The sequence below is a fragment of the Piliocolobus tephrosceles genome, chromosome 2, assembly GCF_002776525.5.
Source record: "Piliocolobus tephrosceles isolate RC106 chromosome 2, ASM277652v3, whole genome shotgun sequence".
Taxonomy (NCBI): Eukaryota; Metazoa; Chordata; class Mammalia; order Primates; family Cercopithecidae; genus Piliocolobus; species Piliocolobus tephrosceles.
Genome location: NC_045435.1, coordinates 98,390,678 through 98,408,758, shown reverse-complemented (window position 1 = coordinate 98,408,758; position 18,081 = coordinate 98,390,678). Strand labels below are relative to the sequence as shown.

Sequence of the window (18,081 nt, the reverse complement as noted above, 5' to 3'; positions counted from 1 at the left end):
GAGGATCATTGAGTACAACCTTTTATTTTTGAGGTCACTTGATACTTAGTCATAGGAGTAGGACTTGAATCTCAAAAAGTCCTGATTCCTAATTTAGGGCTCTGTTCCTTCTGAATCTTATTTGTCTGTTTCACATATATATTCCACTCAGCTACTTAGCGCTGAGTTCTTTAATTTTTGTTTCTCTAAAGATCATTAAAAGGGAAAGACTTTCATGTTCTTGATCACATCTCTAGTATATGTAATAGGGCTTCAGAATTTATTGTTGGAAATATTGGAAAGGGTAAGAAAAACAGGTATCAAAATTTATACCTGCGTTTTTATAATTTTTTTTTCTGTTTCTGAGTAAACACTTAAAAAAGACAGGAAACACTTCTCTTTTACCAAATTAGTTGATTAAAGGAACAAAATTTTCTTGTTACAAATACCTAGAAATGCCAGATAAAATCTATCCTACTTAAAGATTCTCAGATACCAGAAATAATGAGGAAGCCCAAAGTTAAAGAAGAAATATTGTGAACTAATCCCGTGGCTGTCTTCAGAGGGTCACTGTTCATCCTGATAACCTACTAATTTGGATTTGTAACTCCCATGTGAAGACTGGAATTGAGATCTTGGGTCTACCCAGTGGGGAGTTTAAACTGAGATTCTTCTTCTTAAAGCTAAGAACTTCAGATGTCTGTATCCTTAGTAAAAGGATAGACAAGAATAAAAACTGTCATCACCAAGAGACAACAAAAACCTCTCCTGAATAATCAAGCCCTTCAACCTGAACGTTCCACAGGTTTAGAGTCTATACTACCTATGTTATCCAGGAACCCACAGGATTAGAAAGTTAAAAAAGCTTCACCAAATCGCTTTTTATTTTTGACAGAAGCCATCACAGAGCTGTACTGGAAGAACACTTTCAACTCTAGCTCCCATTGGATTCCTGAACATAATACCCCACTGAAATTAGGTCACAATCCAAAATTAAGAAACACACAGTGAAACAATACATTATGAACTAGTTAGCAGACACAAACAGAAGGATTAGTGCTCCAAAAGATTTAGGTAATGCGGTGATAATCTGAAAAGATATGAAATTAAGTGTATTGAAAATAATTACAATTAGAAGAAATCAAACCCACAAGAAAAGACTGTGACTGTGACAGAAGAATCAAATAGCAATGCCAGAAATGAAAAATACAGTGATTAATATTTCAAACTTTCCTTGAGTGTGAGCTGGAGTTACTGACTCACTTCTGATGAGTAGAGTATGAAAAAGGAAAAATAGCAACTTCACAATGCACCTCCTCTACCCAATGACCAAGGTTAACATCACTATTAATAAGACATTGATAAGACTGATTCAGCTCTTGATATGATGAAATGAGAAGGGCATATAACCTGTGAGGTATTCTTCCTCTAAATCTGTAACTTCATTCTGTAATGAGAAAACATGAGACAAACCCAAATCGAGGAATATGCAGCAAAATACCTGACCAGCACTCTTCAAAACTGCCAAGGAAGAGAGACTAAGAAACTGTCACAGATTGGAGGAAATTAAGAAGACATGAAGACTGAAAGCAACAGAGTATCCTGTACTATATCCTGGGACAGAAAAAGGACATTAGTGGAAAAACTGGAGAAATGAAATGAAGTCTGTTGTTTAGTTAATAGTGTTGTACCAGTGTTGATATTTTAGTTGATTTCTTTATTATTATACTGTGGTTATGTAAAAGGTTAACAATAGCAGAAGGTGGTGAAGGGCATGTAGGAACTCTGTACTAGCTTTGCAGCTCTTTAAGTCTAAAATAATTATAAAACTTTTTTTTAAAGTAAGAAAACTGGAAGCTATAGAGAATCTATTCCAGTTTGTAAACCAAAATTAAACTTTGTTTAGAACATTGCTAAGTTAAAATAACACATACAATGGACTGGTTAAACAGAACAACCAATAAAACAAAAAGGAGATTATTTATTTACTCATCAAGTACCAGGCACTGTGGTAAACACTTAACATGTATTGTTTACAGTAATCCTTTGAGGATAGCACTGTTATTTTCTTTATCTTACAAATGAAGAAACTGAATCACAGAGAGGTTAAGTAACCTTCCCCAAAGTCACACAGCTAATAAATGATGGAATCAGAATTCGGATCCATACAACTGGACTAGAGTGCCCATTTTAATCAGACTACAGTAAGTATACGGAGGAAACTGCTCAGAATGTAGCACAGAAAGATCAAAGAGGGAAATATGAAAGAAATATTAACATTTGGAGGGTAGACTGAGAAGGTTCAATATGTCTGTGTGTATGCACATCCACACACACACACACACAAATGTACGTATACGTATACATGAACTTACCGGGAAAGACTAGAGAGAATGTGGTAGAAGCGATATTCAAAGAAATAATGGCTGAGAATTTTCCAGAGTTGATGAAAGACCTGTATTCTCAGAGTAAAGAACTATCGCCATAGAATTCCAAGCAGTGTCTCCCTTCTTCCACTTGTACACGTTGTTGTGAAACTGCTGGACACGAGACAAAGAGAAGCTTCTACAGGCAATCTCAGGGAATAGATTACCTACTGAGGATCAGCAGGTAGACTTGACAGCCACTTCCCCAATAACACAACAGTTGAGGCCAGCATTTAGTGAAATGTTCAGAGAAAATGCAATCATATGTCACTTAAAATGACACAGGATACATTCTGTGATATGTGTATTAGGCAGTTTTGTCATTGTGTGAACATCATGGAGTGTACTTATACAAAGTTTGATGGTACAGCCTACTGCATGCCTAGGCTATTTAGTGTAACCTGTTGCTCTACTGTCAGATGCATAGTATGTCGTTGGCCAAAGCATTAAGAGGCTCATGACTGTGACTTTAACCCAGAGTTCTCCAGCTAGTCAAACTATCATTCAAGAATGAGCATGAAATTATTTTGCACACGGAAATAGAGTTTTCCAGTCTCATTCTATCACTTAAAGAACCCATAAGTTGTACTTTAGAAAGAAGGAAATGAAGTCAGAAGAAAGGAATGAATAATAAGCAATGTTGAGCAATCACATTGTTGAGCATATTGGAATCTTGAGTGAATGGAAAAATAAGAGTGATAATGTAGGATTTCAGTTTGCTATGCAAACTGAAACTTTCACATTTATTCAGTTTTTAAATCTTTATAATAATCATTGGAGGTGCTGGTTCTTTTTTTTTGAGACGGAGTCTCGCTCTGTCGCCCAAGCTGGAGTGTAGTGGCCAGATCTCAGCTCACTGCAAGCTCCGCCTCCCAGGTTCACACCATTCTCCTGCCTCAGCCTCCCAAGTAGCTGGGACTACAGGCGCCCGCCACCTCGCCCGGCTAGTTTTTTTTTTTTTTTTTGTATTTTTTTAGTAGAGACGGGGTTTCACTGTGTTAGCCAGGATGGTCTCGATCTCCTGACCCTGTGATCCGCCCGCCTCGGCCTCCCAAAGTGCTGGGATTACAGGCTTGAGCCACCGCGCCCAGCCGGAGGTGCTGGTTCTTAAACTTGAATGCATATTGGAATTACCTGGGGAGTTTTAAAAATTACTAAAGCCAGTTAAAGATTCTGCTTTAATTGGTATGAGGTACAGCCTGGTCATTGGGTTTTTGTTTGTTTGTTTGTTTGAGACAGTCTTGCTCTGTCGCCCAGGCTGGAGTACAGTGGCACAATCTCAGCTCACTGCAACCTCCACCTCATGGGTTCAAGTGATTCTCCTTTCTCAGCCTCCCGAGTTGCTGGGACTACAGGTGCACGCCACCTTGCCCTGCTAATTGTTGTGTTTTTTTAGTAGAGACAGGGTGTCACCATATTGGCCAGGCTGGTCTCGAACTCCTGACCTCATGATCCACCCACCTTGGCCTCCCAAAGTTCTGAGATTACAGGTGTGAGCCATGGTGCCCGACTGGTCATTGGGATTTTTACATTCTTCTCAGATAGTTTAATGCACAGCAGTGTTTAAGAACTACTGCTCTTAGGGACTTGGCCAAGTAATACTGAACCTTAGAGAGGTTGTGATTTGCTCAGGATAGGTGTGTGGCAAAAAATCAGGTCCAGTTTCTTAAATGTTAAGTTCTTTATTCTGAATGTTACTCTTTTAAAAGCTTGTAAAATTGACAGTCATGTCTTTGCTTAAAAGGAAGTAAGACCATGAAGAAATGAGGTAAACTGAGTTTTGTTAAATTTGGGGAATATACTTTACTTTTAGAATTTTCATTTTTAAAGGGAGATTGTGAAATCTATTTTTAAGGATCTGTGGTAACCACAGATCCTTAAATTGAAGGCTGGCAGGCTACCATGTGGCAAGAAGTGAAGGTCTTGATTTGGTCCATTTCCTCTTTGAGTGTTTAAATATATTTTTATGCCTTGCTAAAAATGTTAGATAGATTTTGTCTAGCTTACTTATTGGGAAATAATATTAAATTAATATTATTAATTAGCAGATATATTAGACTCTGTTAAGAAATCATGCTTCCAGAAAAAACATTTCACTAATGACTCTTTCAAAGAATATTAATAATTATTATCAGAATATTTGTTTTGAGATTTTTATTTTATTCAATGTCTTGTATCAAGTTTGTTTTACTTTTTAGCAGTTTAAGGAAAGTGGAGCATACTGAGTTTTTATTTTGCTGTTGAAAAAATTTTTTTCTGATTTTTGATGATGGAGTCTCACATTACACTTGAATTAATTGTAAAAACTTTTCTTCCCTCCCTCCCTGGTTTTAGACCAACAGCAGCAGAACTGTTAAGGCACAAATTTTTCCAGAAAGCAAAGGTAGGAAATTCCAGCTTTTGATTATGTGTGTTATAGGATGCTCCTCAATTACTCAGATTATGTTCACCGCTTAGAAGTTGGATGATTATGTTTGGAAAAATGATGGTAAATAAAATAATTGTGGAAAGCAGTATGTATACAGCCTTTGATAATTAAGATGCTTGCTTCAGAATTTAGTAAATCCATTTTTAAATATTAGGTTAAACTGGTCATAGGAATAATGATTATTAAATTTTGCCATTATAAATATAATTTGTGAAAAATACCAAACTCTGATTTTAAGGTTTACGACTGAATTTGTAAACATCTCATTTCTCAAATATATCAGATAGGATGTTACTGTAGTTGGAAATGTAGGACCATGATCTCAAAGAACATACAGTACAGCAAACTCTTCATAGACAATGGTTCATACAGTGTACTACATCTTAATTTTCTGTCTCAATTTATAAAATTGTGGTAGTAACGTAGTAAAGGAACTTCAGAGTAAACAAATGAAAGTTTTTGTCACACTTCATTACAAAACAGTTACTATATCACATTTTGATTATGGTGAACATTTTTGTGGGGTTTTTTTGGTACTTTAAAAACTTGTAAGAACAAAATACTTACTCTTCCTCTCCAGAATAAAGAATTTCTTCAAGAAAAAATATTGCAGAGAGCACCAACCATTTCTGAAAGAGCAAAAAAGGTAAATCGGAATTTAACTCACTTTTCCTGAAAAATATATTTTTGCATTTTGAAAATATATTAAGTAATACATTGTTAATAGTATATGAGAATTACTGGTTTTCTTTCAATCCTATCTAAAGCATTCTTTGATACATTCATTCAGCAAATATTTTTGGTCTACTGTATGCCTTTGTATTACTCTGCTGTCTATTAGGATGAAAGGGGATGCTAGACAGTAATTGGTAAATTAATTCTAAACTCTGTTTGATAACTGTTTCTAGCTACCAGAATGAGTTGTGATTTTACATAGCATTTATAGCTTTGGGTATAAGTCACAGTACCCTTTTTGGAACTCCAAATTTTCTACTGCTTTTACAGAAAGACTGAAAGAACCTTATTATGCATATGTAATTTCTAAGAAGTTTGGTCATGATGTGAGCATGGAGAATGCTTTAATATCTCAGTTTGGGCAGAATATATTAATTTTCCTATCCATGATACTTTTATGAACCTCTATGAGAGCAGGGAGAAGAAAATCCTCCCTTTTCCCCACTCTTACTTCTCTGCTCAAGCATACTTATCCAATGTGAAGGAAAAGAGGCAGTTTGGGCTTCTGTTGATGATAGACTTGAAGAAGGTAAAGTTCTTATACCTTATATAATACAATGGTAGGCCTGTCCAAAAGTCAGAAGCATTATGTCTAGCAGTGGCTTATTCTCTTCCGTAGATCTCACTGCTTGGGAATTTTGATATTATTCTGAGCATTTAACACAACAAAGAACCAGAAATGTATATTAAATACTTGGAAATGATATTCTTAATAAGCACTGATAAAACAGTTAACTTGTCTCTATTTTAGAGATATATCTTTTTCAGTGGCTATAATCCATCGTTTCATGTCAGAATCACTTAGGGACTTAAAAAAAAAAAAAAAAGAAAGAAACATAGACAGTGTCATCCCAAACCAGTTAAAGTCATGTCTTTAGTGGGTGAGACCTGGAAGATTATTCTCATGGATAGCTACTAGGTTAAAAATTCACTTGGCTCATTCCTTCCATTCCTTCACTTTATGTCACGTCTACTCAAGTGGCCTTTCCTCAGAATAATACTCTCTGATTACTAAAATAGTACCCTCCATGACTCTATCCCTTTACCCTACTTATCACCATCTGACATTTTACAGTCTTTCTGTACCATTAGAATAAAAGCTTAATGAGAACTGGGACTTTTTTTCATTGCTGTATCTTCAGTGTGCCTAGAATAGTTCCTGACACACAGGATATTCTTAAATAATATATATATATTTCTATACTTATTAATAATATGTATAAAATTTCTATGCTTATTGTTTATAATAAATCCCATCTGAGATACATGTTGATTTAGTTCTGAAATCTGATTAATTTAAGAAGAGTAGGTTGGATACAGTGGCTTACGCCTGTAATCCCAGCACTTTGGGACGCCAAGCCAGGTGGATCACTTGAGGCCAGGAGTTCGCAACCAGCCTGGCCAACATGGTGAAACCTCGTCTCTACTAAAAATACAAAACTTAGCTGGGCATGGTAGTACATGTCTGTAATTCCAGTTACTCGGGAGGCTGAGGCATAAGAATCGTTTGAACGCAGAAGAGGGAGGTTGCAGTGAGCTGAGATTGTGCCACTGTATTCCAGCCTGGTGATAGAGCAAGACTCTGTCTCAAAAAAAAAAAAAAAAAAAAAAAAAAAAAGAAGAGTGAGCCTCATACCAGGGATATGATGACTCATGCTTGTAATCCTAGCACCTCTGGGAGGCTGAGGTGGGAGGATAGCTTGAACCCAGGAGTTGAAGGCCAGCCTGAGCAACATAGTGAGACCCCATATCTACAAAAATAATTAAAAAATTAATGAGGTGTGGTGGCATAGACCTCTGGTCCCGGCTATTCAGGATGTTGAGGTGGGAGGATCACTTGAGCCTGGGAGGTTGAAGCTGTAGTGAACTGTGATCATACCACTGCACTCCAGCCTAGGTGAATACCTCCTGCCAAAAAAGTATTTACTAAAAGAACTGTTAAGAGAATAAAAGATCAGGCACAGTGGCTCATGCCTGTAATCCCAGCACTTTGGGAGGCTGAGGCGGATGGATTGCTTGAGCTCAGGATTTCAAGACCAGCCTGGGCAACATGGCAGACCCTATCTCTACTAAAAATACAAAAATTAAAATTAGCCAGGCATGGTGGTACGTGCCTGTGGTCCCAGCTACTCAGGAGGCTGAGGTAGGGGGATTGTTTGAGCCTGCAGGGAAGAGATTGTAGTGAGCCAAGATCATGCCACTGCATTCCAGCCTGGGTGACAGAGTGAGACTGTCTCAAAAAGAAAAGAAAAAAGAGAATAAAAAGAAAAGGCATAAACCTCTAGCGGACAAAAAATGGGAGAAGTGAAAGCTGCAACCAAATTTTCAAAACTGTGATGCCCATAAATTAGTGGTAAGAGACTTGGCAAATCAGAGGACTATAATTGCTAAGCCAGTATCAAGAAAAGCTTGGAAGCTATCATATACGACAGAACCCCAAAAGGTAAGGGAATTAACGGTGCCGGGTACCTCCAGAAATGAGAGTGAAAGTAGGGCTAAAAATAGGAAGATTGGTTGAAAGTCTTAAGATAGAGTTAGACTCTGGTTTCCCTCCCCTACTCCATGCAGCACTCCAGGAGATGTCTGGAGGTTTATTCTGCAGAAGGGTAGAAGAAATGGTCTCTGAACTGAAGGACACCAGGCACAGTTAAAGACGGAAATAACTTACTGAAAAGGGCATTTAAGTAATTGTTTACACACTGAATATTAAGAATCTATTTATATCACTTCATTCAACTCCCGGAACATAAACATTAAGGCTTATTACCCCCTAGGCAAGACATTGAAAAATCCTTATTTGATCAATCTGACTAGCCTAAGAGGAAAATCTGACTAGCCTAAGAGGAAATTGGAGGTGGGAAATGCTCACCCACATCACTCTGCAGTGAAGCAAACTCCACCCACTTAAAAGCTCCGTGCTTCCCAGTGTTTTAGTTCTTTGTTCTTAAATATGAGCATAGATCTAGGATCACAGGATACCTGAGGAAAACCTCTTAATGAGAAAAATAGAGGACAAAATAAACAGAAGGAAAAAAAGAAACTTACAGGAAATAGACTATATAGGAAGATAATTTAAGTAAAATCATGACTGTCTTTAGAGATAAGAGTTTATATTTGCCAGGAGTGGTAGTCCATGCCTGTAAATCCCAACACATTAGGAGGACAAGTCAGAAGGATCACTTGAGCTCAGGAGTTCTAGACCATCCTGGGTAACAAGGCAAGACCAGACTCTACCAAAAAAAAAAAAATAGCCAGGCATGGTGGCATGTGCCTGTGGTTCCAGCTGCTCAGGAGGCTGAGGCAGGAGGATCACTTGAACCCAGAAGGTAGAGGCTGCAGGGAGCCATGTTCGCGCCACTGCACTTCAGCCTGGGTGACAGAGCAAGACCCTGTCTCAAAAGAAAAAGAAAAAAAATAGTTTACATGCACAAAAAGTGAACATGATACTATTAAAGAAGCATTTGTGTCATGACAATTCAGTGAAGACCAAAGAATCATCTTCAAATGGCCTTGGTACAACTGAATATTCACATGCAGAAGAATGAAGTTGGGTCTTTTACTCTCATCCTACAAAAAATTAACTCAAAATGGATTGTCGACCTAAATATAAGAGCTAAAGTTATAATACTGTTGCAAGAAAATATAGCTATAAATCTTTGGGAATTTGAGCTAGGCAAAGCTTCCTTAGATATGACACCAAAAATACAAGCAATAAAAGGAAAAAGTAGGTAAATTGGTTTTATTAAAAGTTAAGACATTTGTGCTTTAATAGACACTGGCAAGAAAGTGAAAAGACAACCTACAAAATGGAAATAAATATTTACAAATCATATATGTGATAAGGGACTTGTATCTAGAATATATAAAGAACTTTTGCAACTCAATAATAAAAAGACAACACATTTTTAAAAATGAGCAAAGGATCTGAATAGAAACCTCTTGAAGATATATAAATGGCCAATAAACACATGAAAAGATACTCAGTGTTATTAGCCGTCAGAGAAATGCAAATCAAAATAACAAAGAGATACCACTTCACACCCACTAGGATGGCTATAATCAAAAAGACAGTAACAACTGTTGGTAAAGATGTGGAGAGATTGGAACACTTCTGCACTGGTGATGGGAATGTGAAATGGTGCAGCCACTTTGGAAAGCAGTCTGGCAGTTCCTCAGAAGCCTAAACAGAGTCACCATGTGACCCAGCAATTCTACTCCTAGGCACACGCCAGAGAATTGAAAACGTAAGTCCACACAAAAATGTGTACACTGCTCATAGCAGCATTATTCATAAAAACCAAAAAGTGTAAACAACCCACATGTTCATCAGCTGATGATTAGATTTATAAAATGTGGTATATTCATTCAGTAGAATATTATTTGACAATAAAAAGGAATGAAGTACTGATACATGCTACAGCGTGGATGACCCTTTCAAACATTATGCTAGTTAAAAAAGCCCATCACAAAAGACCACATGTTGTATGATTCAGTTTATGTGAAATGTTGAAAACAGGCAAATGTAAAGAAACAGAAAGTAGATTAGTGGTAACTTAGGACTGGGGGTTTTGGAGAGAAATGGGCAGTTACTGCTAAAGAGTATGGCATGTCTTATGGGGAGTGATAAAAATGTTCTAAATTTGATGGTAGTGATGGTTGCACAACTTTGAATATACTAAAAATCATTGAACTGTATACGTTGAATGGTTCAGTTGTATGGTGTATGAATTATAAGGGAGCTTTCAGAGAACCAGGACCGGTACCAACAAAAAGCTTTTGAAAATTGAAAACGTAGAAGAAATGAAAAATTCAATACAAAGGTTGAGGAAATTTCCCAGAAAAGAGTTCAAAAGGCCCAGATACAGAAAACAAAAAAACTGAGAATATTAGAGGACCATTTGAGAAGGTTCAGCATTTGAGTAAAGAGAATTCCAGAAAAGGAGAACTGAGAAAAACAGAAGAAAGTAAATCATTGACAAAATACAAAAAAAAATCCCAAACTGGATGGTCATGAATTTCCAGATTGAAAGAGTCTTAAGTACTCAACACAATTAATAAAAATAGACTAATGCTAACACACATTACCATGATAAGTCAGAATACTGAAGGCAAAAAGAAGAATCTGTAGTCTTCCAGGGAGGGGGAAATGTCACAGACAGGATCAGGAGTCATGATGACCTCAGTAGCACTTCTGGAAGCCAAATACAATGAGGCAGTTTTCTTCAAAGGTATGAAAGAAAATAATTACTGATGCAGCCTTTTCTTTTTAACCAAACAATGAATGAAGTGTGAAGATGGAATCAAGATAAGTTCAGAAATGCATGGCTTTAATATACATGCTAATAGTGGAGATGTGCTTAAACTAAAAACAGAAGTCATGTGATCCAGGACGCACAATCCTCTGGCTGATGGTAGAATGTGATCTGAAATAGGAGACATGCTGTGAAACCAGTCTAGGATGGAACAGATCAGGAGGTTCTGGTGAGATCAGGAGGTCTTCTTCAAGAAGATGATACCGACAGAATACCCATTTGAATATGGTAAAAGGAGATATAAACAGCTAAGAGAATAAATACTAACTACAGGGGAAATAGAAGTGGTAATACACAATAAGGCTCAGGTCTGAATATGATACATATGATCATGTTATGTAAACACTGAATATTGACCTAACCAAAATTATAGTATATCTTGAGAAAAGAATAGAGAGTTCATAACAGAGTTAAATTTTCATCTTCTATTGTGGGAAGTCCCACGGTTAACTCCTAAAACCAAAAAATCAGTAAGTAATGATAGGAACACATATTTGAGAAGTGAATGTCCAAAAGGATAAGCTAAAATGAGTTGAAAGGGTTGCCAGTGGAGATGAAGCTGAAGGTTAGGAGGTTACTGTTTTTCTTAATACAACATGCACAGCTCTGGTACTCTTGAAATCACAGGTAAGTGTAGTTTTGACTTAACAAATTAAAAAGAAAAAATAACAGATTTTAAATCTTGGGTTTATTCATTTTGAGCACCCAAAACCTTTTTTTTTTTTTTTTTTCCTTAAATGTCTCAGGACATTTAAAATCGGATTTTACCTGTGATTTTACATAGGAAGGATTTTGATGTTTGGGCTTAAGAGTATAGAAATACAGTGGTTGTTACTAAAGACAGGTAGTAGAGCAGGTGATGGTTGGAGGATTTGAATTTGTATGGAAACATTTATGGGGAAAATGATTATCTACTTAATGGATTGAAGTGATAGAAGAAGAGAGAAATACGGAGTTTCATACTTAGTAAGCATGAAACACCACCATAACCCACTTCTTTTTCTAATGAGCAGGTTCGGAGAGTACCAGGTTCCAGTGGCCGCCTCCATAAGACAGAGGATGGAGGCTGGGAGTGGAGTGATGATGAATTTGATGAAGAAAGTGAGGAAGGGAAAGCAGCAATTTCACAACTCAGGGTAAATTTTATTAAACTGTGTACTTTAACTAGAACTTTGTGTGGTTCTTGTTCAGCTTAACCAGCTAAAATGTAAAGAATACAATTTGTGACAGAATTTCCTCAAACAGCTTATTAATAATAGGAGCTCAGTTAATTCTGCATGAAAAGTTGGACTAGGGCCGGGCGCGGTGGCTCAAGCCTGTAATCCCAGCACTTTGGGAGGCCGAGACGGGTGGATCACGAGGTCAGGAGATCGAGACCATCCTGGCTAACACGGTGAAACCCCGTCTCTACTGAAAATACAAAAAAATTAGCCGGGCGAGGTGGCGGGCGCCTGTGGTCCCAGCTACTCAGGAGGCTGAGGCGGGAGAATGGCGTGAACCCGGGAGGCGGAGGTTGCAGTGAGCTGAGATCGGGCCACTGCACTCCAGCCTGGGCGACAGAGCAAGACTCCGTCTCAAAAAAAAAAAAATAAGAAAAGTTGGACTTAGACATCTGTTTGAATATGATAATATTTAGAGTATATAAAAGTGACCCAAATCTAGAGATGAAAGCTGCAAATGTCTGAGATGCAAAATACACTGGATAGGATTAATGGCCAATTAGACATTGCAGAAGAAAAGGTTAGTGAACTTGAAGGCGCAGTAATGGAAGCTTTTCCCCTGAAGTCTGTTATCCTTCTAAGGAGGAATGGTGTATCTCTTATTCAGTTGGTGCATCCTAGATATCTGTTGTGCACACGTATGTGTGTTTCCTAAAAACAGTGAAGACAAGAGTCTTCCTTTTGGTTCATTTCATCACTCCTGCCTGAAAGCACTGCCTCAGGTTGTCAGGACTCATTCCTAAGACTGGAAGTGCTTATAAGGAAATATAAATGTTTGAGGGTATATTATACCTTTGACTGCTTAGGACTGTTTTTGTGGGATGAATAGTGGATATACTGGTATATCGCTTCTTGCTTTTAGGATCTGCTTTGGTGAAAGCACTTACGACTCTCTGTTGATCAACATTGAATATTTGTTGACCTTGTTTATCTAATGAGGTCTTTGAGTCTAGTCCTTTTGCAGAGCTAAGTTTGTAAAGGCCTTGCCAATGGAAGTTGGCACAAATCTATTAAGCTCTAAGCTTGGAAACACTGTTTAGAAGATAAATGCGAATGTTGTTTACATACAATTGTGAATTTAATGTTTCTTTATAAATGTGAGATTATGGCATCCTTCCTTTTTCATATGACTCCTCTCTGAATTGATACTGTCATGTATTGTTATATTAAAGCTACCAGAGGAAGCTAAAGCTGCATGAATTTTGTAGTTCTCTAGCTTCCTGTGAAAGGGATGATGGTGCTATTTTTCTTCTGACTAACAAATATTTGGAGATATACATTATAGCTTTTCAGTATCTAATTATTACTCTCTAGCTATCTATAAATAAATTTGGTAGTTCTGAAATAGTTATAGTAGCTTTCTTATAACCCTAATACATTGGTATCTAAACAACACAGAAACTTACATACTTTGGCCACGGAATAAGTAGTTTTCTGTCCAGTATTTTTCATGTTATCTTTATAGCATTTTTGAGACCATGAATTCTTTTTAAGAACATGAATCTTTTAAAACTAAATTAAACTATGTTAAGAAGAGAATATACCATGACCAAACGGGGTAGGGTGCAATGATGGTTCAGTATTAGGAAATCTCATAATATTGGTAGATCTAAGGAGAAAAATCTTATTTTTATTTTCATAGATTCTGAAAAAGGCTTTGACAAAATTCTTCCAATATTCATAATGCTCTTATGTAGATCTAGATTTCCATATTTATATTATTTTCCTTATGCCTGAAAAACTTTCCTTAATATTTTTTGTGTTGTAAGTCTTTTGGTGGTGATTTCTTTAAGGTTTTATGTCTGAAAATGTCTTTGTTTTGAGAAGGTATGTTTTCAGGGTATAGAATTCCAGGTTGACAGGTTTTTTTCTTTCAGCATTTTAAAGATATTTCTTCACCATCATCTTGCTTGCATCTTTCCACTGAGAAATTTTGTGACATTCTTATTCTTGTTCCTTTATAAGTAACATGTCTTTTTTCCCTGGCTGCTTTTTTAAGATTTCGTCTTTACAAATGGTTTTGGAAAATTTGATTGTGATATGCCTAGGTATATTTTTCTTCATGTTTCTTGTCCTTGGGTTTTGTTGAGCTTGGATCTTTGGGTTTATAGGTTTTTATCAAGTTTGGAAATTTTTCAGCCATTATATTTTCAAACTTTTTTTTCTGTCCCCCAGTAACATATATATTAGGCAGCTCGAAGTTGTCTCACAGGCCACTGTTTCTCTTAATTTTTTTTAATTCTTTTTTTCTGTCTATTTTGTGTAGTTTTAATGCTAGCTTTCAAATTTATTCATCTTCTGCAATATCTAATCTTCTGCTAATCCCATCCAGTTCCTGTTTCATCTCAGGCATTGTAGTAGTCTAGAAGTTTAATTTTTTTCCCATCTTCTGTGTCTCTACTTAACTTTTTGGAGATATGTAATACAGCTATGATAACTATTTTAACATCCATCTCTTCTAATTCTAATATCCATGTCAATTCTGAATTGGTTTTGTTTGGTTAATTATTCTCTTCATTATGGCTTGAGGAGTGTTTTCCTGCCTCTTCGTATCTAGTAATCTGATTAGATGCCAAACATTGTAATTTTCACCTTATTGCTTGCTGACAATTTTGTATTTCTGTAAGTCTTCTTGAGCTTTGTTCTGGGATACATTAAAGTTATTTGGAAATAGTTTAATGCTTTTAGATCTTGCTTTTATGATTTGTTAGTTGGGTCTGGAGTAGTGTTCAGCCTACAGCCATTTATTCCCCACTACTGAGATAAGACCTTTTTGAGAACACTACCCAATCCCCTGTGAGTTATTAGTTTTTCCAGTTGGACTGGTGGAAATAGGCACTGTTCCTGGCTCTGTGTGAGTGCTGTGCACTCTTCCCTCGTCATTTTTGATGTTTTCCCCCCTATTCTCAGGCATTTGCTCACATGCATACGTTGATAAGTATTCTGTCAAACATTCGAAAGTGACCCTCTGCAACTTTCTAGGGTTCACTCTCTTTCTAGCTTTCTCCTTCCTTGTACTGTTTTATCAACTTAATCTGCCTTGGTCTCCCAGACTATTAGCTCTGTTTCCTCAAGTCAGGCAGTTCCTTGGATTTCATCTAGTTTCCATCTCCCTATGCCACAGCTTGGAAGCTTTCAAGGCAGTATATAGGGACAAGGCCCACCACTTTTTTCCCCTGTCTTTCAGGGATCACTGTTTTTCTTTGACAAGTGCCCAATGTCTTGAAAATTTTTGTTTCATATATTTTGTCTTTTTTGCAGAGGTGGGGTTGTTTCAGGCAGAAAGATAAATCTGGTCCCTGTTTATTCATCATGGCCTGAAGTGGAAGTCTATAGTTATATTTTAAGTGAATATGTAACTGTACTGAAGGGGAATATAAAAAGAAAGAATCCAAGTAACCTATGAATATAGTATTTGACCATATGTTCTCAGGTGGAGTTGATGGGGGAAAGAGAAAACTTAAGATAAACCTTGATCTCCTTTTATTAATAGGATTATTTTTCATAGTTACATATGCAGAGCAGTTCAGAAACTCTTGTAGATGTAGGATTTAGGAAATAAGTAAATGTCTCAATGTTCTTGGGAACCAGGATTCTCACTATAGAAGAAGATATACGCAGGTACGGAGCGGGGCAAGGTAAGAAAGAATCCGGTGGGAATGGGTTTGAATTGGAGACATTGGTGTGAATTCAAGCTTTGTAAAGTATGTGTGTGTGTGAATGTATGTGTGCACGTGTATGTATATACGTATGTCTATACTTGCATATATTTCTCAGCTTTGTCTACTGAATGACCCGGAAGCAAAGAAACCCCAATAATGACATGCCTTGTATCCAGATAATGGTCTCTAATACCATTCCCCACTAAAGGGAACCAGGGCTCCTTTGAGAATGGTTGATTCCAGGGCTTGGGCAGGGAAAATGTAAGAGGAATCTTGAATATTATTATCTTCTTTTGCCAGAAGGAAAAGATACTCAAAAAAAAAAAAAAAAAAGCATAAGGACACAAGCACCAGCTTGAAGTTACTCCTGCTGGCAAAATCTGGGACAATTTAACCACCAAAATAAAGTGCAATAATTAATTATAAATAATTTAGAAAATAGGTATCTTTGAGTCTATACCAGTAGCAAATAGATAAACAAATGGGGGAAAAGGAATGGTTCTTCATTACAGTAGACTAAGTGCTGACCAGTAAATATGGACGAGTGTTGGAGATGGAAAATCATCATTTTATAGTCATTGTTGTAAGGATAGGACTAAGCAGGAATCATCAATGAAGCTAAATATAGGGGGAAGTTTTGATAAGCAGGATATTTTCAAGGTCTTAAAGTGTGTCCCCACATATTACCTATTCACCACAAGGGAAAAAAATAGGGTTTTTTTATACTGGAGAAGTAGGAAAATTCCTTGACCAGGTGATTAAAATTAACATCACCAACGAGGGGCAAATGAACATGTAAGAAGGACACATCAGTATGTAGAATTCCAAGTGGGAATTTGTGTAAATATAATAATAAGGAAACATCAGATAAACCCCAAGTGAGGGATGTATATTAAAATAAAGTATGTGGTGGGAGTGGAGGGACTGTATTTTCCAAAAATGTTGATGTTCCAGATTTTAAAAATCTTAAGAAACGTGAAAACTACCTGCAATACATGATCCTAGACTGTATCCTATACTGGAGGAAAAACAAAAGGCTACAAAGGACATTAGTGTCAGCTGACATTTACACTATAAATTAGATAAAAGTATTATATCATGTTAAATTTAATGAGAACTATAGTGTGAAGTTATATAAGAAAACATCTCATTCTTAGGAAATGTACACTCTGTATTAAGTGGTAAACAGCCATGATATATGCAACTTATTCTCAAATGCTATAGGAAAAATATATTTAGAAAGAAAGAGAAAGTGAGCACTCAAATGATAAAGCAGATAAGGAGAAAAAAGGTTAATAATAAATGAATTGGGGTAAAGGGTGTACTTATGTTCTTGTATTGTTATTCTAGCACCTTTTTTGTAAGTTTGAAATTATTTACACAAGTTTTTTTTCTTGTACTCTGGATGAATGCAGTATTTACAAAGTTGTTTTTTTTTTAAAAAAAAAAAAACCTTTTGGGTTGGCCACTTACTTGGTATGCTACATTAGCTATTACCTGAACTTTGATTGCTTCTTAATGAAATGGTGATAAAAGTGTAAAAAAAACCATCAGTTGATCTTTGACATATTCTGACTAAGTCCATCCTTGGCAGAATTTACCATAAATTGTTATTTGTTTAGAGGTAAGTTTTTTGGTAAACTACAGTGCCTGTATCCAGAATTACTGCTAACTTTTACTATTTTATTTTACCAAATAAACAGCTTAAATTTTCATATGGCAGATTATAATTGGTCATTTCCTAATAAATGTGGTTTACACCAGATATTTGAGACCTCACCTCAAGTATCATTTTATTTCCACTGCCTTTATTTTTGCTAGTGGTTCATGCTTTATTTTTGGACCACCCATGTTTCTTTACATACCAGATTCCTGAATATCCAACACCAAGAGTAAGGGTAGTAGACTCTTGACATGCAGCTTTCAGATCAATTTTGGCTCAAGAGTTTTCTCCATTAAAGCCTGTAAACAGAATTACTCTGCTTTGAGAATGTACTGGATAATTAGCTTAAAAGTTTAGGTTTGGTCTGGGATCTTATATACATAATATGTTCACCATTAGTAGAAAGATTTTACTTTGGAGAATGTGACAGTCCCATTATATATGCTTATAAAGCTTATAATTTTAAAATACAGAATTTTAAAATTGATAAGTACATTGATGTATTTGTTACAGGCTACCTGGGCAAAAAATACAATGCTATCATGACAGTTATTTTTTCCAGAAAACTTTCAGTAGACTTGCTGGTGAGTTAATATATGGATCAGAATTAAATGGAGTTGACTTGCTTTTAACATCACTTGCAGTTTGGGACTGAC

General features: G+C 36.4%; 1 protein-coding gene across 2 annotated transcripts in view; it reads left to right on the top strand.

The window, feature by feature from the left end:
• The window catches only part of OXSR1 (oxidative stress responsive kinase 1), a 93,194-nt gene that overhangs the window by 62,151 nt on the left and 12,962 nt on the right, over positions 1–18,081 (top strand). For both annotated transcript variants that reach the window (XM_026454881.1, XM_026454882.1), the window contains 3 exons: positions 4,740–4,788; positions 5,414–5,479; positions 11,894–12,016. In XM_026454881.1, the coding sequence (XP_026310666.1) occupies positions 4,740–4,788; positions 5,414–5,479; positions 11,894–12,016 (238 nt within the window). The remainder of the gene's footprint in view (positions 1–4,739; positions 4,789–5,413; positions 5,480–11,893; positions 12,017–18,081) is intronic.